General features: G+C 40.1%; 1 protein-coding gene and 1 long non-coding RNA gene across 3 annotated transcripts in view; both read right to left on the bottom strand.

The window, feature by feature from the left end:
- The window catches only part of LOC309342447, an 84,297-nt gene that overhangs the window by 26,094 nt on the left and 39,849 nt on the right, over positions 1-18,354 (bottom strand). The window lies entirely within an intron of this gene.
- The window catches only part of ARHGEF26 (Rho guanine nucleotide exchange factor 26), a 66,775-nt gene that overhangs the window by 22,491 nt on the left and 25,930 nt on the right, over positions 1-18,354 (bottom strand). For both annotated transcript variants that reach the window (XM_081862310.1, XM_081862311.1), the window contains exons 7-9: positions 6,365-6,517; positions 4,371-4,500; positions 1,274-1,348 (exon numbers count right to left, since the gene is read on the bottom strand). In XM_081862310.1, the coding sequence (XP_081718436.1) occupies positions 1,274-1,348; positions 4,371-4,500; positions 6,365-6,517 (358 nt within the window). The remainder of the gene's footprint in view (positions 1-1,273; positions 1,349-4,370; positions 4,501-6,364; positions 6,518-18,354) is intronic.

The raw sequence follows: 18,354 nt of genomic DNA, 5'->3' as shown, positions 1-18,354 counted from the left end.
CATAGCAACCCACAACGGCACCTGGGGTGGATCCAAGTTGTTGAGCTTAAAACAGTCACAAAATGGTGGCAGATCAAGACAGTTTGGCAAAAATCAGCTGGCAGTTACTGACAACATATTCTGTTGATATTAAATCCATCACTGGAAATTGATAAATTCTTCACCAGCCTTCTCCTTGTGGCAAGCTTTCATTCCACTAAGTACAGACATTTGCTCCGGAGGTACTGTGGCTCAGCCTCCCCAGTGTAGGCAAAATTTGCTGATCCAGGGGCTCTAACAATGGGAAGCGGTTTTCCTTTATCCCTTACCATTGTCACAGGTCTCTAAAAATTTCTACCCTTCATGTGTAACTCCTTCTCCCATTCTTTCATACGCAACTTGCGCCCTATTCGCTCCCTCAAAGCAGTGCACATTTCTTTCCCCCTCATTCTTTACATTTCCTACCCACTAAAAAAGCCTCTCACTCTTTTCCTCTTCCTTTTCGTTCTGAGTTTATTTAAAATCATACTAATTACAATTAGTAACATTAGCCTTTAATTTCAGTTTCTAATTTTACTTCAACACCTCTTCTGGCTCTTTTCATTCAGAGGAAGGAGAATTTCCTTCCTGCCTCCTCCCGGCTGAACTTTTCTCTCTGCTACATTTATTCAGCAAGGAGTTTCTGGTGCTGGCACTGGTCCAATCGAAAGGCTGTGACACAGCCAGGAGACTAGTAAAGGCAAATGACAAGACACACGACATGCTGTGGCACTGAGGTCTGCATGAAAGTGGCTCAAGATCCACAAATGGTGGAAATTTGCCAGGTACCAAAATATGTGGAACGGTGGCTTTTGCTGAATGAGTTTTAGATACAAGCCTTGAGCGCTGTTCTTTCTCCAGAACAACTGGGACAGACAAGAGTCTCAATTATCCCGGGTTAAGCAGTTCAGAACATCAAAGATTCAAGCCACTGACATTACAATAATGGCATACTGATTTAGTTAAGCATTTCAGCCATAAATAAACCTATGTTAACAATTATTTACACCAAGAGCCATGTTGTTCTCCATTTCCAGCTTTGTAATGGACTTTAAAAACAACAAACCATTAATAGAATTGTCTCATGTAATTCTGATGGAAATGTAGCTGCATGGAATGTACGTAGGTGTTGTGGTCCACGGAGCTCAGCAAGTCTTACTTCAAGTAAGTGTGCATGATTGGGCTTCAGCCAAAACATCAAAAAGTTATACGGAAAGTTTGGACAATGGATACAGAACAGAGGATCTAAACCTACCTTGCTTACTTCTTTTAAAGCTCGTTTGCAAGCTTCGTATTTTGGTGACTCTTTGGGCGTTTTCTGGCAAATAGTCTGAAACAAGAAGTAAGCCTATTTAGAGGGGTGTAAATTAAGTTTCACAATGATATGGCATTTCACATTGCATTTGCACAAAGCTGAAAAGTTCAATATTGCAGGGCATGTGTGGGGAATTTCTCACTCTCCAGATAGCCATTGGCCATTGCTGATGGGAGTTGAAGTGCAGCAACACAATGAGGGCCAAAGATCTCCCAAGATCTGTTTTCAAGAACCAAATGTACCACCACCCAGAACACCAATGGGAACATGGCAATGTATGTTGTTATTTCTCTCCAGGAGTTACCATTCATTTGAAACTCAGTCTCAATACTTGATAAGAGGGAAGGATTACCTTCTGATTGACTAAGTGAAGTGGTTGGACCCCTGGGTGACAAGGGAGTCAAAGGTGGTACTAAAGGACAATTGCAGAAAAGCTGAATGAACTCTTCACATCTGTCTTCACAATGAAATATACAGTGCATATTCCAGTGCCTGAACTAACTTCTGCAGGAAGGGAGTCTGAGGCACCCAGTGGTGACAACAGATTAAGCTCTAGGCCTAACGGAGAAAAGAAAAGCTGGCAAATCACTGGGTCCAGATGGTACCTATCAAGAAATCCTCAAATACTTCCAATGCCTCTGAATACTACCTGTTGGGAATTGCAGGTGGGGCAGAGTGCTCTTGTGCTCATATCCTGCTTTCAGACTTCTCACAAGTATATGGTTGGCCACTGTGAGAACAGGATGCTTAACTAGATGTGCCATTGGCCTGATCCAGCAAACTCTTATGTTCTTACCTCTAACCAGGAAGAAGTCCCCCAAACCCCATTTTCAGTTATACTTAACACACTTCGCTCCCTCCCTTTCTACTTCCAAGATGGAAATGCCTCCTTCCCATCCCATGCCAACTCTAACAAGAAACTGATTCCAAGTATTTCATTAGCGAAGCACCAATATATTTGCAATTCAGAACTTTTGAGATAGCAAATGTAATTCAAAAATTTCTCTTTCTGAGGAACACCATAAAAGTAAAAGGAGTCTGATCGTTACATCAACATTTTGTAGACTTGCTTTCATTAGCAAGCTATGAAAACAAAGCAGAACCAAAGCAAACATCCTGCACTGATATGTTTCTAATGACAAGGGGGACGTAGTATGTTTTTTTGTGAGAGAAGCCAAAATGCTATATTAAACAGTTCCCTTGCAGTATGTTGCTTTTACAGGCGGAATGCAGTTCAGAGAATAATGATTCCTGAATTGCTGGCACACAGACCTGAGCAAAATTAATTACAGCGAAAAGGTCTTCATGAAGAACAGACCTAGTGCTGATTGGTATAGAGAGTTATGGAGGCAGGAGATCCACCTCCTGCTGAGCCACTCAGACCTTTGCAGTTTAGATTTTGCCTCTATCGTTAAGCAGGAACAGTAGTAAAGTTTTTGAAGTAAACAGGGTATCAACTTTGTGAAACACTTGATCCTTTTAAAAGTTTAATGTATTACCATCACAATTATGCCAAAGCTGAAATTATTGCATAGGCTGCTAAATAGCTTCTGAGCTAAGTTCAAGGTGCTGGTACACATGTGCAAATCCATATACAGCTCTGATGTCAGAATCAAGCCTTCATTGTAGCAGCACCTACCTGAACTCCCTCCTACTATGTCAGACAAGTGTCTTATTCTGGTACCTGTTGGAGATGTTCCTCTTCTTCTAAACAAATACAAATTTCAGCTCTTTCTGTATGCTATGTGCAATCAATTTTAAATACTCTGAAGTGTCTGGATGAGGATTTATTTTGGGAAACACCTCTCAACGAAACATTTTTTTCACATCAAGTGTTAAGGCTGAAACCCCGATGCGCAGCAATTTATTTAAAAAAGGGAATGTTAGCAATTAAGATGACTAAGAACTATATTTTAGATTTCTTAAATTTGACTGCCTTTTACATAAGTTCTCAACAGAGTGCTTTCACAGAAGTAAATTAGTGCTTTCTCCTAATTATATCCTAGCTGATGGAGCATTACTTTGGACATATGACAACTGGTTTAAAATTGACTATTTTTTACTTGAAACTGCTATGAAAACTTATTTCATATAATTTCCCCTCTTAAACTGAGAATTGTTTTGCGACGTTCAGCTATAAAAGCCATTGCTTCAGTATTTTACAAGTAAATACAGTGGTACCTCTGGTTATGAACTTAATTCGTTCTGGAGGTCTGTTCTTAATCTGAAACTGTTCTTAACCTGAGGTACCACTTTAGCTAATGGGGCCTCCTGCTGCTGCCGCCGCCACATGATTTCTGTTCTCATCTTGAGGTAAAGTTCTTAACCCGAGGTACTACTTCCAGGTTAGTGGAGTCTGTAACCTGAGGTGTTTGTAACCCGAGGTGTTTGTAACCCGAGGTACCACTGTAATGACATTCCCATAATATTAATAACAAAACAGTCCCAGCATAAAAAGAATTTTGCTGGATGAGGCCAAAGGCCTATCTAGGCCACCATCTTGTTTCCCACAGTGGACAACCAGATGCCTATAGGAAGCCCTCAAGCAGGCAATAATCCTGTCCCACAGTTGTTCCTAATTGATATTGAGAAGCATGGTGCATCTGAGCATGGAGTTATGACCATCATGACAAGTAACTATTGATAGTCATCCTTCATCAAAGAAACATCAAATTGAGGGACAGAAGTAAGGCCCATTACTGGCAAGAGTGCGGGGAAAACAATCCAACGCACAGTTAATATACCTAAATCCCAGGGAGGTTGATGGGACCTAGGCTGCCCAGCAGAAAGTCTCCCTCAGACCAGCGATCACATGCCTGAGCAGACATCAGGTGTTAACAATGTCCAAATCAGGGCACCCGGTGCAATGGACACTCATGCCAAAAATGAATAGGAAAACCTAGACTTTTTCTTAACAACAAGGCAATCAACAGTAAAAAAAAAAAAGCTGAGCTAAAATGGTGGTGGCAGCAGCCAAACATGGTTTCTAAAACCAACTTTAAATACAGATATACAGTTTGAAATATGCCGCTCTTACATCCATCAGCAGCGGAAGTCGCGTGACCCTCTGCATTGGGAGAATGAGGAAAGAAATCATAGGTAAGTTTCTGCATTCTTCTTGGGACTCAATCCGCGACAATACTTCCTTGAATGCTGGATTTGTAGCCCTAACCAAAAACAACAATAATTTTAAAGAGAGAATTAATTTAGAAGTTACTTATGAATCCTATGAATTTTTTGTTCGGTGATTTGTCAGGTACTTTCCCAGAAACTGTGCTAATGCTTTTCTGTGCCTAAGATTCCCCAACCTCGTATGGACAATGCTGAGCTAGGTAGACCAATGGTCTGACTTAGTATAAGGAAGCTTCCTGTTTCTACACATGGAAATGCATCATGAAACCGTAGGCACTGCTTCTCCTGTGTCACTGATAGGAACTAAGGAACACAGAAAGATCCCTTACACTGAGTCCATCAAGCTCTGTACTGTCTACTATGACTGGCAGATGCTCTTCGGGATTACAGACAGAGGTCTCTTCCCAGCCCGTTGGAAACGGTACCTGGGACCTCCTGCCTGCAAAGCACATTGCTCTGCCAATGAGCTCTGGTCCTTCATCCACCAAATTCCTCAATTACTTTCCTCTCTTGTTTGTTACAGGACAAATTCACAAGAGGCTACGGGGAAAGGTGAGCAAGAGGAAGGACTGGTGAAGAAATGGGGTTTGAGGATCAGCAGCTGGAAACTCCTTCAATGCCTTGTACCATTTTGCATCTATAGAAACCATTTACAGGCAAGGAACATGCAACTCTATGGCCATATTCGAATTTCTGCTCAATAAGCTGACACATGAATGACTTTTTAGCCTACGTGCACAGACCCTTCGTTCTTCTCTTTGCCTAAACCAGTAAACAAACCAGGAACTCCTTCCTTCCATTAGCTATGGTGTCCCATTCCACCCAAACTGGAAAAATGTCGTTAGCAGCTCCAGAACAAGGCAGGGATATTCAACCATGATTTAAAGCTCGCTAAATATCCCAACTTTTGTTCTGAAGCTATTAACTAGAAACTTCTTCCGGTTTAGTAAAATATAGTTCACTGAAGAACTTTGGAGTTTGCTTGCCATTTTTGGACAAAGGGCTTGTTCGTGCTTTGGCATATTAAGTCAAAATATTATCATCTGAACTCTCCTGTGTGTGTGTGTGTGTGTGTGTGTGTGTGTGTGTGTGTGTTATCAATCTCTCAAATCTCCAGTAATAACATTAAATGCAGGATTTGAGCAAAATCAAGATCTCTGCAGCTAGTGCAACCCACCTCCCGCCGTGAGTTCTGCTGAATGAAGCAGAACATATTAAGGAACTATGAATTATGAATAATTAATTGCCTAATTCAGACCTTGTCCTTTTAAGTTGCAAACATTTGAATTAAACGGGCTATTTCATTTATCAGGAAAAGGGAACTTCAGGCCCAGGTGGAAATGTGGTCCTCCAGAATTCTCTACAGTGGTACCTTGGTTCTTGAACTTAATCCGTTCCGGGAGTCCGTTCAACTCCCAAAACCATTCAAAAACCAAGGAGTGGCATCCGATTGGCTGAAGGAGCTTCCTGCACTCAAGCGGAAGCCACGTCGGACATTCAGCTTCTGAAAAACGTTCGCAAACCAGAACACTTACTTCAGGGTTTGTGGCATTTGGGAGCCGATTTGTTCAGCAACTAAGCCATTTGGGAACCAAGGTTTGACTGTATATGGTCCCTGGGACTCTCCTGAGGCTATACTCTTTACTTGCCCTACCTTTTGGCCTCCTTGAGTGTTTTTGCCTGTCTGGAATATGCTGCTGAACTCTTATAATGCTTCTTTGCTTGTCTTGGAATTACCCAATAGTAGAAACGTAAAATTTACATTTGTTGCTTTGCCTTTGGCTCTACTCACCACACCCATGTGGCCCCACTGGAAGATTTTACAGAAGGAAAAGGGCTCATCATGATAAAAAAAAAGATTGCATACCCATGATATAAATAGCAACTTCAATTACTTACAGTAGTTTCTGGAGTGTTCGCTGCTGGTAGACTTCATTTGTGCAATATTTCACATAAGGGTCAAAGGTTGATGCAGTATGCTTTTCCACAATATCACTGATATCATCTATGAAGATATTATTCTGATGCCTTGCTTCAAGCTCTCTAAAGAACCTAAAATGGAACAGAGCAAATTTACAAAACATAATTTATCAGTATATTATCTGAAAGGCTAAGAGGTCTTTAAGTGACTTCATAACCAAATAATTATATGCTGCAGTACAGAGATAACTAGAACAGCCGACAGAATCTCATGCCAGAGCCATGACCTGTCTCTTTCTCTGAAAATCATACATATGCTTTTATTGCCAGTAGAAATTGGTGTTTGCGTGTGTGTGTGTGTGTGTGTGTGTGTGTGTGAGAGAGAGAGAGAGAGAGAGAGAGAGAGAGAATGGAAGATAAATGAATAACCTACTACAATACAGATGACAAACCAACATATTTCACTGACTACATTACAAGGAACTGAACCAAAAGGAATGTAGGGCTATGAATTCATTTTGAATAAAGGAAAGCTTAAACTGAATGGAGCCCATTCCTTGCTTATTTGTACCATTTGGGATGGGCATGGGAGATTAGCTGCCTTGAGTGGCAACAGGAACAAGTAGCTACTCCTGGCAGCTGCCACCCACCCTCTCCCCATGCTCCAGACGCTGTATTGTTTCTGTGCACTGTCCTCCCCCACTGAAAAAAAAAGGTAGTTACCATTTCCCCCCAAAATGTACAAAAATGACACAATGTATAACAAAGATAGCTAATGTAGCAAAGTTGAATTTGAATTAGGAAACTAATGAAATTGTAATGAATTTATATCAAAGCCACAATGAATATGAATGGCATACTGAAACAGACTGTATTTTTTATTTTTGCACGCCTCTGGTTCAAGGAATATACCCATTGTACTGCTTCTATGTAAAAATGAAAATATAGAAGGTGTAAAGTATTCATGAATCGTATAAATTGAACTAACTGCTAATGAATTCAAGATTTTTATGATAAACAGATCCAAATGGAGATGAAATCATGTTTTCTATAAAATGTTGCATACTTTCTATGCTATTTTATTCACAGTGAAAATATAAAGTCCTCAAATAATATAAACACCATGCAGAAATTTGAATGTAAGTCTTCCACTCAAATGTAACTTCACAGCACTTATCTAGAGAACATGATGTGTCTACTTCCTATGTTTCCGCTACTGTAAAAAAGAACCATGAAATTTGTTCTCTGTAGCCAAGTGGACTTTTTATACATTTATTCCTATTATTTCCTTGAAGACTGCTGTTACTGCAAGCCAAGGTTTGGTTTGTGGCTTCACTGGATTCTAATCTTTGAAATATCTGGTTATGTGTTATTTCTTATATTACTTATTGCATGTTGCTATTTGTAGGTTTTTTAAGTAATTGAATTTATATCAATATATAATTCCTGGGCAACTATTTATATGTTACTTAAATAGTGGGAGAGCAAGCCACAACTTATGGTGCGCCAAGCCAAATATTAAGTACAAGGAGCTGAACAGTGACCTGTTTTTGCTGCCCATGACTGTATTGATGATGATGATGATGTTGCATAGCCAAGCACCAAATCCACAAGTTGTGTTTAGTGAATTACTGCTGTTTTTGGAAGGAAGAGCCACAGCTCAATGGTAGAACATCTGATTTACAGCAGAAGGTCCCAGGTTCAAACCCTAGCATCTCCTGGTAGAGCTGGAAGAAACTCCAATCTGAAACCCTGGAGAGCCACTGCCAATCAGTTTAGACAACACTGAACTAGATAGCCCCATGTTATTACTCGGTATAAGGCAGCTTCCTGTATTTAGAAGAACCTTTAAAAGAAACCCAGGTGTTATGGGTTCCAGAAGAGTACTGCTGTTTTCAGTTCTACAGTGACTTGCTAATTTCCCAATGGTAGTAGGATGGCCTTACCAGAGCATACAGAGCAGCTTCAGTAGCAAAGGATCAAAGCTGCCATATGAATGAGAGCAGTTGTTTATGCAGAATTTTTTGTTTCCCAGCTTTTGCCCACAGACTTCAACCCAACCACACAGACTCAACTTGCCACCCCAGACAGCAGGCTATTCCAGTACCACAGATCTATGAGTGGGAGACCTGTTTGTGTATGTAGATTGCATTTGGTAGATCTAAGCCAGCCATGACCAAACTTGACCCTCCAGCTGTTTTGGGACTACAATTCCCATCATCCCTGACCACTGCTCCTGTTAGCTAGGGATGATGGCAGTTGTAGTCCCAAAAGAGGTGGAGGGCCAAATTTGACCATGCCTGACTTAAGCAAACAACCGAAAGTTTTGAACTATCACTTTGGCATATGCTCTATTGGCAAAAATTTGCTTACACTGGAGAAGAAATTGGTTTCATTATTTGACATTTTATGATCTGAAGACATGTTTGACATTCAAACAATTGTGAATTTAAAGCACAACTATCCTGGCTATAAAATTTATGTAATGTCTTCAGAGAGGAGCAGTTTGTAGGAAGTTGAGATTAAGTCAGGAAAGCACAAGATAAATAATCTTTTCTCTTAAAGTAATTTGGTGCATCTAAACATTGGTTAATAGTTCATTGGTTAACAATGTACATAAACCTTTTATCTGTAAAGCTAAAATAAAGCTTCATATATTTCCTCACAGGAAAGATCAGCAATTTGGTTGGGGATAAGATATCGTAATAACGGTTATGGGTCCATTTAAAATTGAGTCTAAAGCCCTTTTAACAATGCAAAGGGATTCCTTTAAGTGCTTTCCTCTTATCACTAAGAAGGTTATGAGATTAATTTAAGTTTAAACTAAACAAGTTCATGACAGCATATTCTTTTCCCATCTATCTCCTCATTAAAATAAATATCTGCTGTGCAATAATCTAATCTAACTCATTCTGCTTATTCCCATGATGCTCCATTGACCCATCTAAAATGTATACACGGCTCTTTTGCTCTCACTACTCAAAGAAAAGTTGAGTTTTAATCAATCTTTCTTGCCCAATGAGAAAGTGAGGTCTCTCTGAAAATGTTTTCTCCTTTAATTAGCCAGCTCTTGCTGAAGGGCTTTACTATGGAGTCAATATGTTGCTCTGCAAGTTCTTTTCAATTAACACCAATGCAGAGGCCTCAGTGTTTCATTGGGTCCAATGCAACTTAAAGCAGAAACGCTGAAGCACATGGTTCTGATCCAGCATTTCCTTGCATAAATAAGATCTTAGATGCATGCGCAAAACTCCACATTCACAAACTTATCTCGGCAGTATCAAAAACGGTTTGGAGCAACTTCTCCCACTGCAGTAAAGGGGGCTGTGTCAGCCACTGGACCATGGTACAGTGTTGTACTGGCTGTTTCTGAACAAGAGATGGATTTTAACAGCTAATGTCATAGTCATTCTACAGCATATGCACTGGGTGAGCAAGCAAAGCTGTTATGGGTCTTGTATCTAGCCCTCCCTCTGAAACACTGGAGTTTGCTGGTGATAACGCATCCCATTTTGTGTAACCCATCTGGGAAACCCTTGCAGCACTCTCGTTGCCTATTGTTCACATGTCCTCCAGTGTCAACCTCCAAATAATGATGCAGAAAAGGAGGTAGAAAATGTGCATCTTTATAATCACCCGGGTAAAGTTGATCTGAATTTTACAGAGAGGGAGGGAGCTATCATTTTTGGCATCTGATACTAGAAGCCTTCCAGATCTTTCTGGACACCAGTTGCTATCAGCCCCAGCCAGCAATCATATCAGTCAAATGATTGCTGACCATTGGCCATGCAAGCTGGGGCTGATGGGAACTGGTGTCCAGAAAGATCTGAAGGGCTACAGTATCAGAGTATACATCTGTAGGTCCATAGGTTTCCCACTCCCATGATACTGTGTGGTTCCATCTTTAAAAGGTACTGTTGAGAGAAGCTGCTTATGGGAGTTCAGTTCCTAACAGGAAGTTTAGGGCCAACAAAAATAAAAACAAGTGTTTTCAAAAGGGTACATTCATGAGTATAATGCTCTGCAAGAACCAGGTGTCTACTATTTCTGGTTGCCTGTCACCAGTCATCTGTCATGTGCTACGGACATGTCCAAAGCACATGGTGAACTACGGTAAGTGATGGGCTTCAGAATGGAAACTTTGGTTCAAAAGAAATTGAAAACAGGTTGGCATTTGTTGTAACTTCATACACTTTATAACAACTGATTAAAACTGTCAACCTTTCTTCCAAGACCTTTGGTGAACTTTCGTTCTGTTTATAAATTCTCTTTTTCCTTGCTTTCATGTGGGCCTCTTATGTTGCAACACTCTACAATACAGTCCACACAGAAAAAAGCAGCCTTCTCATTATACACTAACGATGTACAACGCTTAAGTTCTACAAAACGACCACAAATGGCTTCCTTTTTACAAATTCAGTTGAAAGACCCAAATTTAATACAGCCTGTATACACAAACTCTATTGCAGGGTCAAAGCGAAAGTGTACAAGGTTGTTTTTGTTTTTTTAAATGAACACTAAATTCCATTCAGTTCCAGCTGATAAGAGATTCTTCTTATGCACCAAAAAATAATCAATGCAAGAAGACCTGGCAAAGTTACACCGAAGGCTGCACTCTTTCAAATATATTTAACGTGACCAGCTGATGACATATTTCACAATACATATCGAAACCTAACAGGAATGGAATATTTATCTACTTTCATGCCATACCACTTATACAATTCAGTTGTAACTGACTGGTGTTATGCTCAATTTAGAAAACTAAAAGTGGCTCCACAAAAGTGTTATTTAAAAACACACACCTAATCATAAAAAGGTACTAGGTACAGCAGCTACTAAATTCTCTGCCTTAGATAAAGCATGGATTCAAATTCCTAGGACTCATCTGTACATATTACACAGTAAACGGGATAAAAGCAAGAGGTTTTTCTGAACTTTGTTCCCAGTAACAGAGCAATGGAGACGGAGCTGGTTTCCATAACAACCTTTTTCACCATGTGACAAAAGCTTTTCTTTTACGACACATGATCGTATTGCAATCCTAATCCTTACTGAAAGCACTTTGATAAAACATAATAACCTTTGTCAGTACACCTTTGTACGCTCTGAAACGTTTTCAAAGGAAGCACAAAATTACAAGCCAGAAACATTAGTAAACTACTGAAACAATTGTTTTTACTATTTCTCCTCTTAACACATGGCACATTTGGCATGGTGTGTGTGCCCGTTTGTGTTTACAATGTGAAATAATTATATAACTAAAACATCCGTGCAAAAGGTGCACAGTCATTATCTAAATAATTAATAACTCTTTCATTATTTTGCAAATAGTTCAGCAACTTGTCACTGAGACTGAATGGTCAGCTAGAATAGCATGGTTAGCTTACCAACCACATGTAACATTCACTAGTCTTGGATAAACTACCAACACTAGACTTTAGCTGTTTAAATGGAGCTGACAATCTTATTAAGTAGAATTAGGACACTGCAGAAATATAAACAGAGAAAACCATGGAGATCTGAGGAGGGAGAGTTCATGATGGATGAACTGCTTTTCCACCTCTAGTTTTTTTCTTAATTCCCCTTCTATTTACCACAATGAGGGTAAACGGATGATGCCACTCCAGAGCTGGCAAAGTTTTCTGGCTGGTTTGTCAGGGAAAACCAAGGTTTTCCAGAAGCCACCGGCTCCATTCAACCCAGAGCAATCAAGAAGCAGTGAATCTCCTTCTCCGACTGACTGCCTCCCTGTCTGATGACAACAGAAAAGTTCAGCAGCCTCCACAGTTGCCGTCTCCAGGAAACCTGGGATTGCTCCCTAAAAGATATATGAAAAAGATTTGTAACAGTGCTTACTGTCAAGAATAGTAAGTATGGGAAGCACATGAAAAGGCTAGAGAGACTGAAAGGGAGTGCTGAGGAGAAAGCAGGCATTTGAAAGAAGCAATGGTAATTATCTGTTTAGAGGCAACTCCAGTCCTTGCAGGGTGAAGAAGGATCGCTACTGAGCGGTGATTCTATCACCACATTAACATACAGAGTTTAACATGCCAATCATGCCTGTGGAAGCAAACATAGTTGACATACCTTAAGCTACACCATTGAAGCTTTTTAAGGCAAAGACTGGGAACCTGTTTTCCTCCAGATGTTGCACTACAACCCTGGCTAGCGGCCAAGTTAGCTAGGACTGATTTTCTGGAGTCCGGCAATATTTGGAAGGCCACAGGTTCCAAATACCCAGTTTAAACTGTACGCTTAGAAAGGAGCGCACCACTTTAATTCAGATTAAATTTAATCTGTCACCTTCTTGTCCACCACTGGGCATTGCTTTCTTTACAAGATACCAAAAAATCTTTAGTGGAGGTTAATGAGTAAGTGTGTCAAGTTTAATGCTTTAAACCCCAAGCAAACATCCAACCCACTACACATAGCTAACTATTAATCTCTCACCAAGTTGATTTAAGCAAGATAGTTATTGGCCCCTGCACAAGCAAAACCTCAACACGTGGATAACTTGTGCAAAAGAAAATATACAAGACACAATTGTTTTGGACACTTCATTTTTGACATCGCAGGTGTAATTTAACTGAAGTTAAAACTGGAACTGAGCCAAAAGGAGGGAAGCTCGCCGCTTTTGTTTTGCTGGGAGATTATTGTGAAAGAGAATAAAGCGCTTGCCTAAACAGGAATTGCTAAATTCACTCTGAATTGACTGAAACTACCTGGAAGCAGACAAAAAATACTAATTTAAAAATATTTAAAGTACTTTCATTGTGTTAAAAAAAAGGGGGGGGAGAATTACATATGCTAGAGCAATGAGGGACAGGGCAGAGCAATAGCAAGGTCAGAGCTAATTGGTTCCACCAATGTGCTTGAACTGCTCTGACCTCAAAATAGCCACTATGCCTTGCCCTCTGACCATTCTGGTACACAGCAGCAATGCCACCAGAAGGAAGTCAGGATCTGCAGTGACGTGCCTCCCTGCTAGCCACTACTGAGCAATCCCATACTCTGGTAGCTGCCCTGGGCTCCTTTGGAAGAAAGGGCACTATATAAATTTAATTAATAAATAAGACAGTTAGCAATCCTGCACTCCAAACTACAGCTACAACCAAAAGGGGGAATATGGGGGGGGGGATCCCCAAACAGCAGACCCCCAGACAGCAGATTAATTGAGGAGGGGGAGACAGCATCATCAATAAAGCTCACTTATCAGTGCCTGTAACAATGGCCAAAAGCAGCCCACAGCCAGACGAAGACAACAGCCACACAACAATGAGGACATGCCACCAGCACACAAATCCTGCATCACAACACCCAACATACAAAGCGACTCCACAAAGCCCCCATTCCGTAAGCTGCAGTGACCTAGCCAGCAGCAACCCTGCTATTGCCACTACCCAGGCTAGAATACAGGTCTGGTGTTTGAATCTCCTGATGCTGCTCACAAGCAGTTTTAGAGCACAACACAGAGGAAAGGAAAAGAGCCTACACAACACACAGCATCCACAACACCCATGAGCTGAAGGGTCAGCACACAGTCCTCCTTAGAAAAAGGGTTCAAGACCAAACCAGGGAGTAAAAGACTCTTCCACCAAGTCACCGAAGTAGGGCTAGGTCATGAAACAAGGAGAGCAAACCCATGCAGAGAGTAGGGCGGCCAGGTACACTTGCCCAGGTCCTCGGAGTGCTAAACTGGCCAGGGCCAGGGATCTGCCATTTTTGTTTGAGCTTATAATTTATTCTAAGAAGAATCCTTCTCTGGACCCCATCATCTGCATATTTTGTTAACAACTGATGGGCTACCTAGAAAATCTTCATAGATCCTAATGACTTGGACAAATAGTATTTCCTTTCAAAGAAGCAAACACCGTCTTTCTGTAGTTAGGTGCTGGGGTAGGACAGAGATGAACTGATAAGGCACAATGAGGTAACTGTCCACTTACGGAAGATGCCAAATGAAATGTTATCCTGTACAACAAGTTTCCACTAAGAAAAGGTAAACAGTAACTTAACTGATTAAGCACTGCAGCATTAGTCAGTGCCTGAGGACAAATATTATACTGTAGTTGTTGCAACTAGAGAACTTGATGTACTTAGACCATATCATATCCTTTTCTGTATTTCACAGAAAAGGCTAATTTTCTGTGCAAGGTAGGTGAAGGGGCTCTTTGTTATGTAATAATGAGACGTTTGGTCTTATATGGTACTGTCAATCAAGCAGTCACAGAGAAAACATAGGATGCTGTGGAATATGGGCTTTGTTTCCAATTTAATGTTTCTATATAGCCCTGCAGTAACAATTTCCACAAGTTGATTATGTAAACCACTTAGAAAAGCTTCCTTTTGTTTGTTTGGAATCTACTGAAAGTGACCATGAGTCTTAGTATTTTGAGAAAGAAGAACAAATATTTATCTCTATTCACATTGTTTTAAATTAATATTAAAATCACTTACAGTACAACTGTTTTACTCAGAGTAAACCCAGTGAAATTAATGAACATGGCTTGGTTAGGTCCATGAATTTCAATAAATCTGCCTCTGAGTAAAATGTAGTTCAACACCACCCTTTGTTGATTTTACATTTATTAATTTACTTTCACATTACTTTGTATACCCAAACAAATGTCAGAAAGACAGAAATACAGATCTTAAAAACCCTCAGAGAAAACAAATAAAACCAAGACAAAACCTATAATCTAAAAAGAGGAATAACCATATTCAATTAATAGCCCAGTCATGAAACTATCATGCCACCTAACACAGATGGTATGAACATTTCACATCAGTATAAATTTCATGAATTGTGATATTTATTTATTTTCTAAGATTTATATCCCACCTTTCTTCCATCATGCAGTCTGCAGACAGTCACCCATCCAGGTACAGTGGAACCTCGGTTTTTGAACATAATCCACTCTGGAAGACCGAAACATTCTTAACTGAAAACTCAATACAGAAGCCTCAATACAATAGGGAAACTCAAAATGAAAGCTGCGTAGCACATTTGGCTGCTGAAAATCATTCAAAAACCGGAATAGTTACTTCTGGGTTTTCAGCGTTCGAAAGCCAAAACATTCAACTACGGAGGCGTTTGGTAACCACGGTTCCACTGTACTACCAGAGCCCTGACCTCTACCATTGGAATCTCTATCATCTGGCAGACAAAAAGATCCATGTTCAAGCCCTACTTCAGCCATGAACTACCAGATCGGCAGATCTAGCTAATTCACTTACTTTAAGCTTCAGTCCCCCACCTGTAAAATCAGAACAATCAATAGTTCTTCTGGGGATAAAGAGTGTGAAGTACTTTGCATAGTGTAGTGTAGGATGTTATGGAAATGACAGAAAAATGCCAATGTATTGTCAGCACTGCAGCCGGTGTTCCTCAACTTTCTACCTGTCCAGATGTTGGAACTACAATTCCCATCAGCCCAAGTCAGCACGGCCAATGGAAAGGGATGATGGGAGCTGTAATCCAAAACATCTGTAAGGCACCAGCTGGAAAAAGACTGTTTTAGGATGATATGACTTTTTAAATACTGGTACTGGGTAGCATAAACACTGATCCGTTCTTCACGAATGGCATCTATTATATTTGCTACATATCACTAAATACACTACAGCAAACCATACTTCTGCCATTTCTTTTGATGACAGTAACACTGGAGAAAGCTGTGAAGATGAAAAATTGCTCTTAGAACAAGAGAGTCATTTTGGCTGCAGCCAGGGCACTGGGGAAAAAATAAATAGTGCAGCGACATTAAGCTAATGAAGTTCAACTGCAAGTCAAACAGGAACCCAAAATATTTGGACTTAGGAAAGACAAGAGTAGCAAGATAAAGTCATGGGATGCTGTGTGGCTTAATATGCAAAGCCTGGGACTGAGAACGCAGGAATCAACTGTTTGGAATTTATTGTGTTTCCTCCAACATCTAAGTAGTGTCTTGCTTCTCTTCTATGGATGGAGACACTTGACAGTATATCTATCTATCTATCTATCTATCTATCTATCTATCTAGCTAGCTATCTATCTATCTAATTATCAAATTTATATCCTACCCTTTCTCCCAAAGTAGCCCAGGGCATCAAATACATCTGTGATACAAAATACAATAAAAACAAAATAAAAACCCTCAGAGATATTGAGTAGATTTAAATTAAGGCAAGTTTTGGACACCTGGCATAAACAGGTTTTATGCCTTAAAATGATGGGACTTCATGTGACCATTTTTTTTCCACCATAAGACATGCATCCACTACTCAAAGGCTAATAACAATCACATATTAATTTTCATATTCTTATCTTCCATAGAATCATAGAATAGAATCATAGAATCATAGAGTTGGAAGAGACCACAAGTGCCATCGAGTCCAACCCCCTGCCAAGCAGGAAACACCATCAGAGCACTCTTTTTTAAAAAAGGCTGTGTATATGTTGCACATGTCCTTTAACAATAGATTACTAATACTGTAAAAATAGATTACTAATGCTGTAAAAATTGGCATACCCATATCTATATAAAACAATACAAGTAATGTATGGGGAAGAGAAAGATAATGTTCCTAGAATTAAGCTGTATCATTCAATACACAGTGAAAGATGATGCATGTTTACTCAGAAGTAAGTCCCAAAATGTTTGGTGGGCTTACTATGCTGGGTGTTTTTGGTATGACAGCCTAAACTATCTATCCCACTAAACATCAACGGCCCATAAAACAAGAAAGAATAAATCTGAAGTACTGTCCAGAAAAGATTAGAAATGCACAGGGATTTATACACACTCAATTTAATCACAAAGAAGCAACAACTAATTCCCCAAACTTGTTTCGAAACAAGAGAGTCAACAAGTATAAACATTTCACAACCGCGATTTTTTCAAGTTGCTGTAATGCAACCGAATCACTGACAACAGGGGTTTAACTTGGGTGAATCTTGTTCCCACACATCTCTAAATGCTTGGAAACTACTCTTTGCTTGATTCCAAACCAGAAGAGATATGGTGATTCCAAACCAGAAATGCCTTAATTAAAGAAATCTGTCAAAGCTTTTAACATTGTTCAGATTTTGCAGGAAATCACCTGCCAATTTTTACAGCATTAGTAATCTATTGTTAAAGGACATGTGCAACATATACACAGCCTTTTTTAAAAAAGAAAACAATCTCTTAAAATATCTTTCAGGGCAATGATATATATCACAACACGACTTCAAAGATCAATCATTTTTAAAGTATTGCATTCCATTTTAAGGAACAAGACTATCCCTAGCTTAAAGATGCAATTCCGCAGGCCTATGTCCTATTGATTTCAACAGGATTTAACACGCATCCCTTATTCTTCCTTAGATTGAACTAAATGCACTAAGAAAGAATTAGCAATGATAACTGCCAACTGTAATAATGCAAGATGGATTCAAAAGGCATCACAGGATGTCGGAAAACAAGCCCATATCAGGAGAAACTGGCAACTCTCCCAGGCACCCGGCATGATTCCCTGTTGACCTCCCTGGCTGCATTCCCCAGCAAGATCCAGGCTAGGTCGCAATAGGCGATCCTTCTCAGCGTGAGAAGAACACACCCCTCTTTCCTGCCCCCCCTGGGCAGGGGAAAGAGATAGACAGAAACGTATTTACATGCCTTTATTTCTGTCTTTGCAGCGTTACAAAAAACATGACTGCTCTCTTCAAGCTCCAGCAGTCTAGTAACAAACACTTCCTGGACAGGAACAAACAGAAGAGCTCATATTACACTCTGAGCTAATTCCGGTGCTTCGCACTGTGAATTGACTGTCCCTCTGTTTCCCACGGGCAGTCCCAACATTCCCATCATGTTTACTTTTCAAGCTAGCACTTTGCAGCGGCATTGCATCCATATCGTAACACAGGCATCACATGACCAAAGCATGCAGTGGTCATGACCACCCCCTCCCCACAATCCGAACATTCAGATGGCATTTGAAAAGGC

The sequence above is a fragment of the Podarcis erhardii genome (genome assembly GCF_964252035.2).
Source record: "Podarcis erhardii genome assembly, chromosome: 5".
NCBI lineage: Eukaryota > Metazoa > Chordata > Lepidosauria > Squamata > Lacertidae > Podarcis > Podarcis erhardii.
The sequence above is the reverse complement of the archived record's forward strand: the minus strand, read 5'-3'. Positions and strand labels throughout refer to the sequence as shown.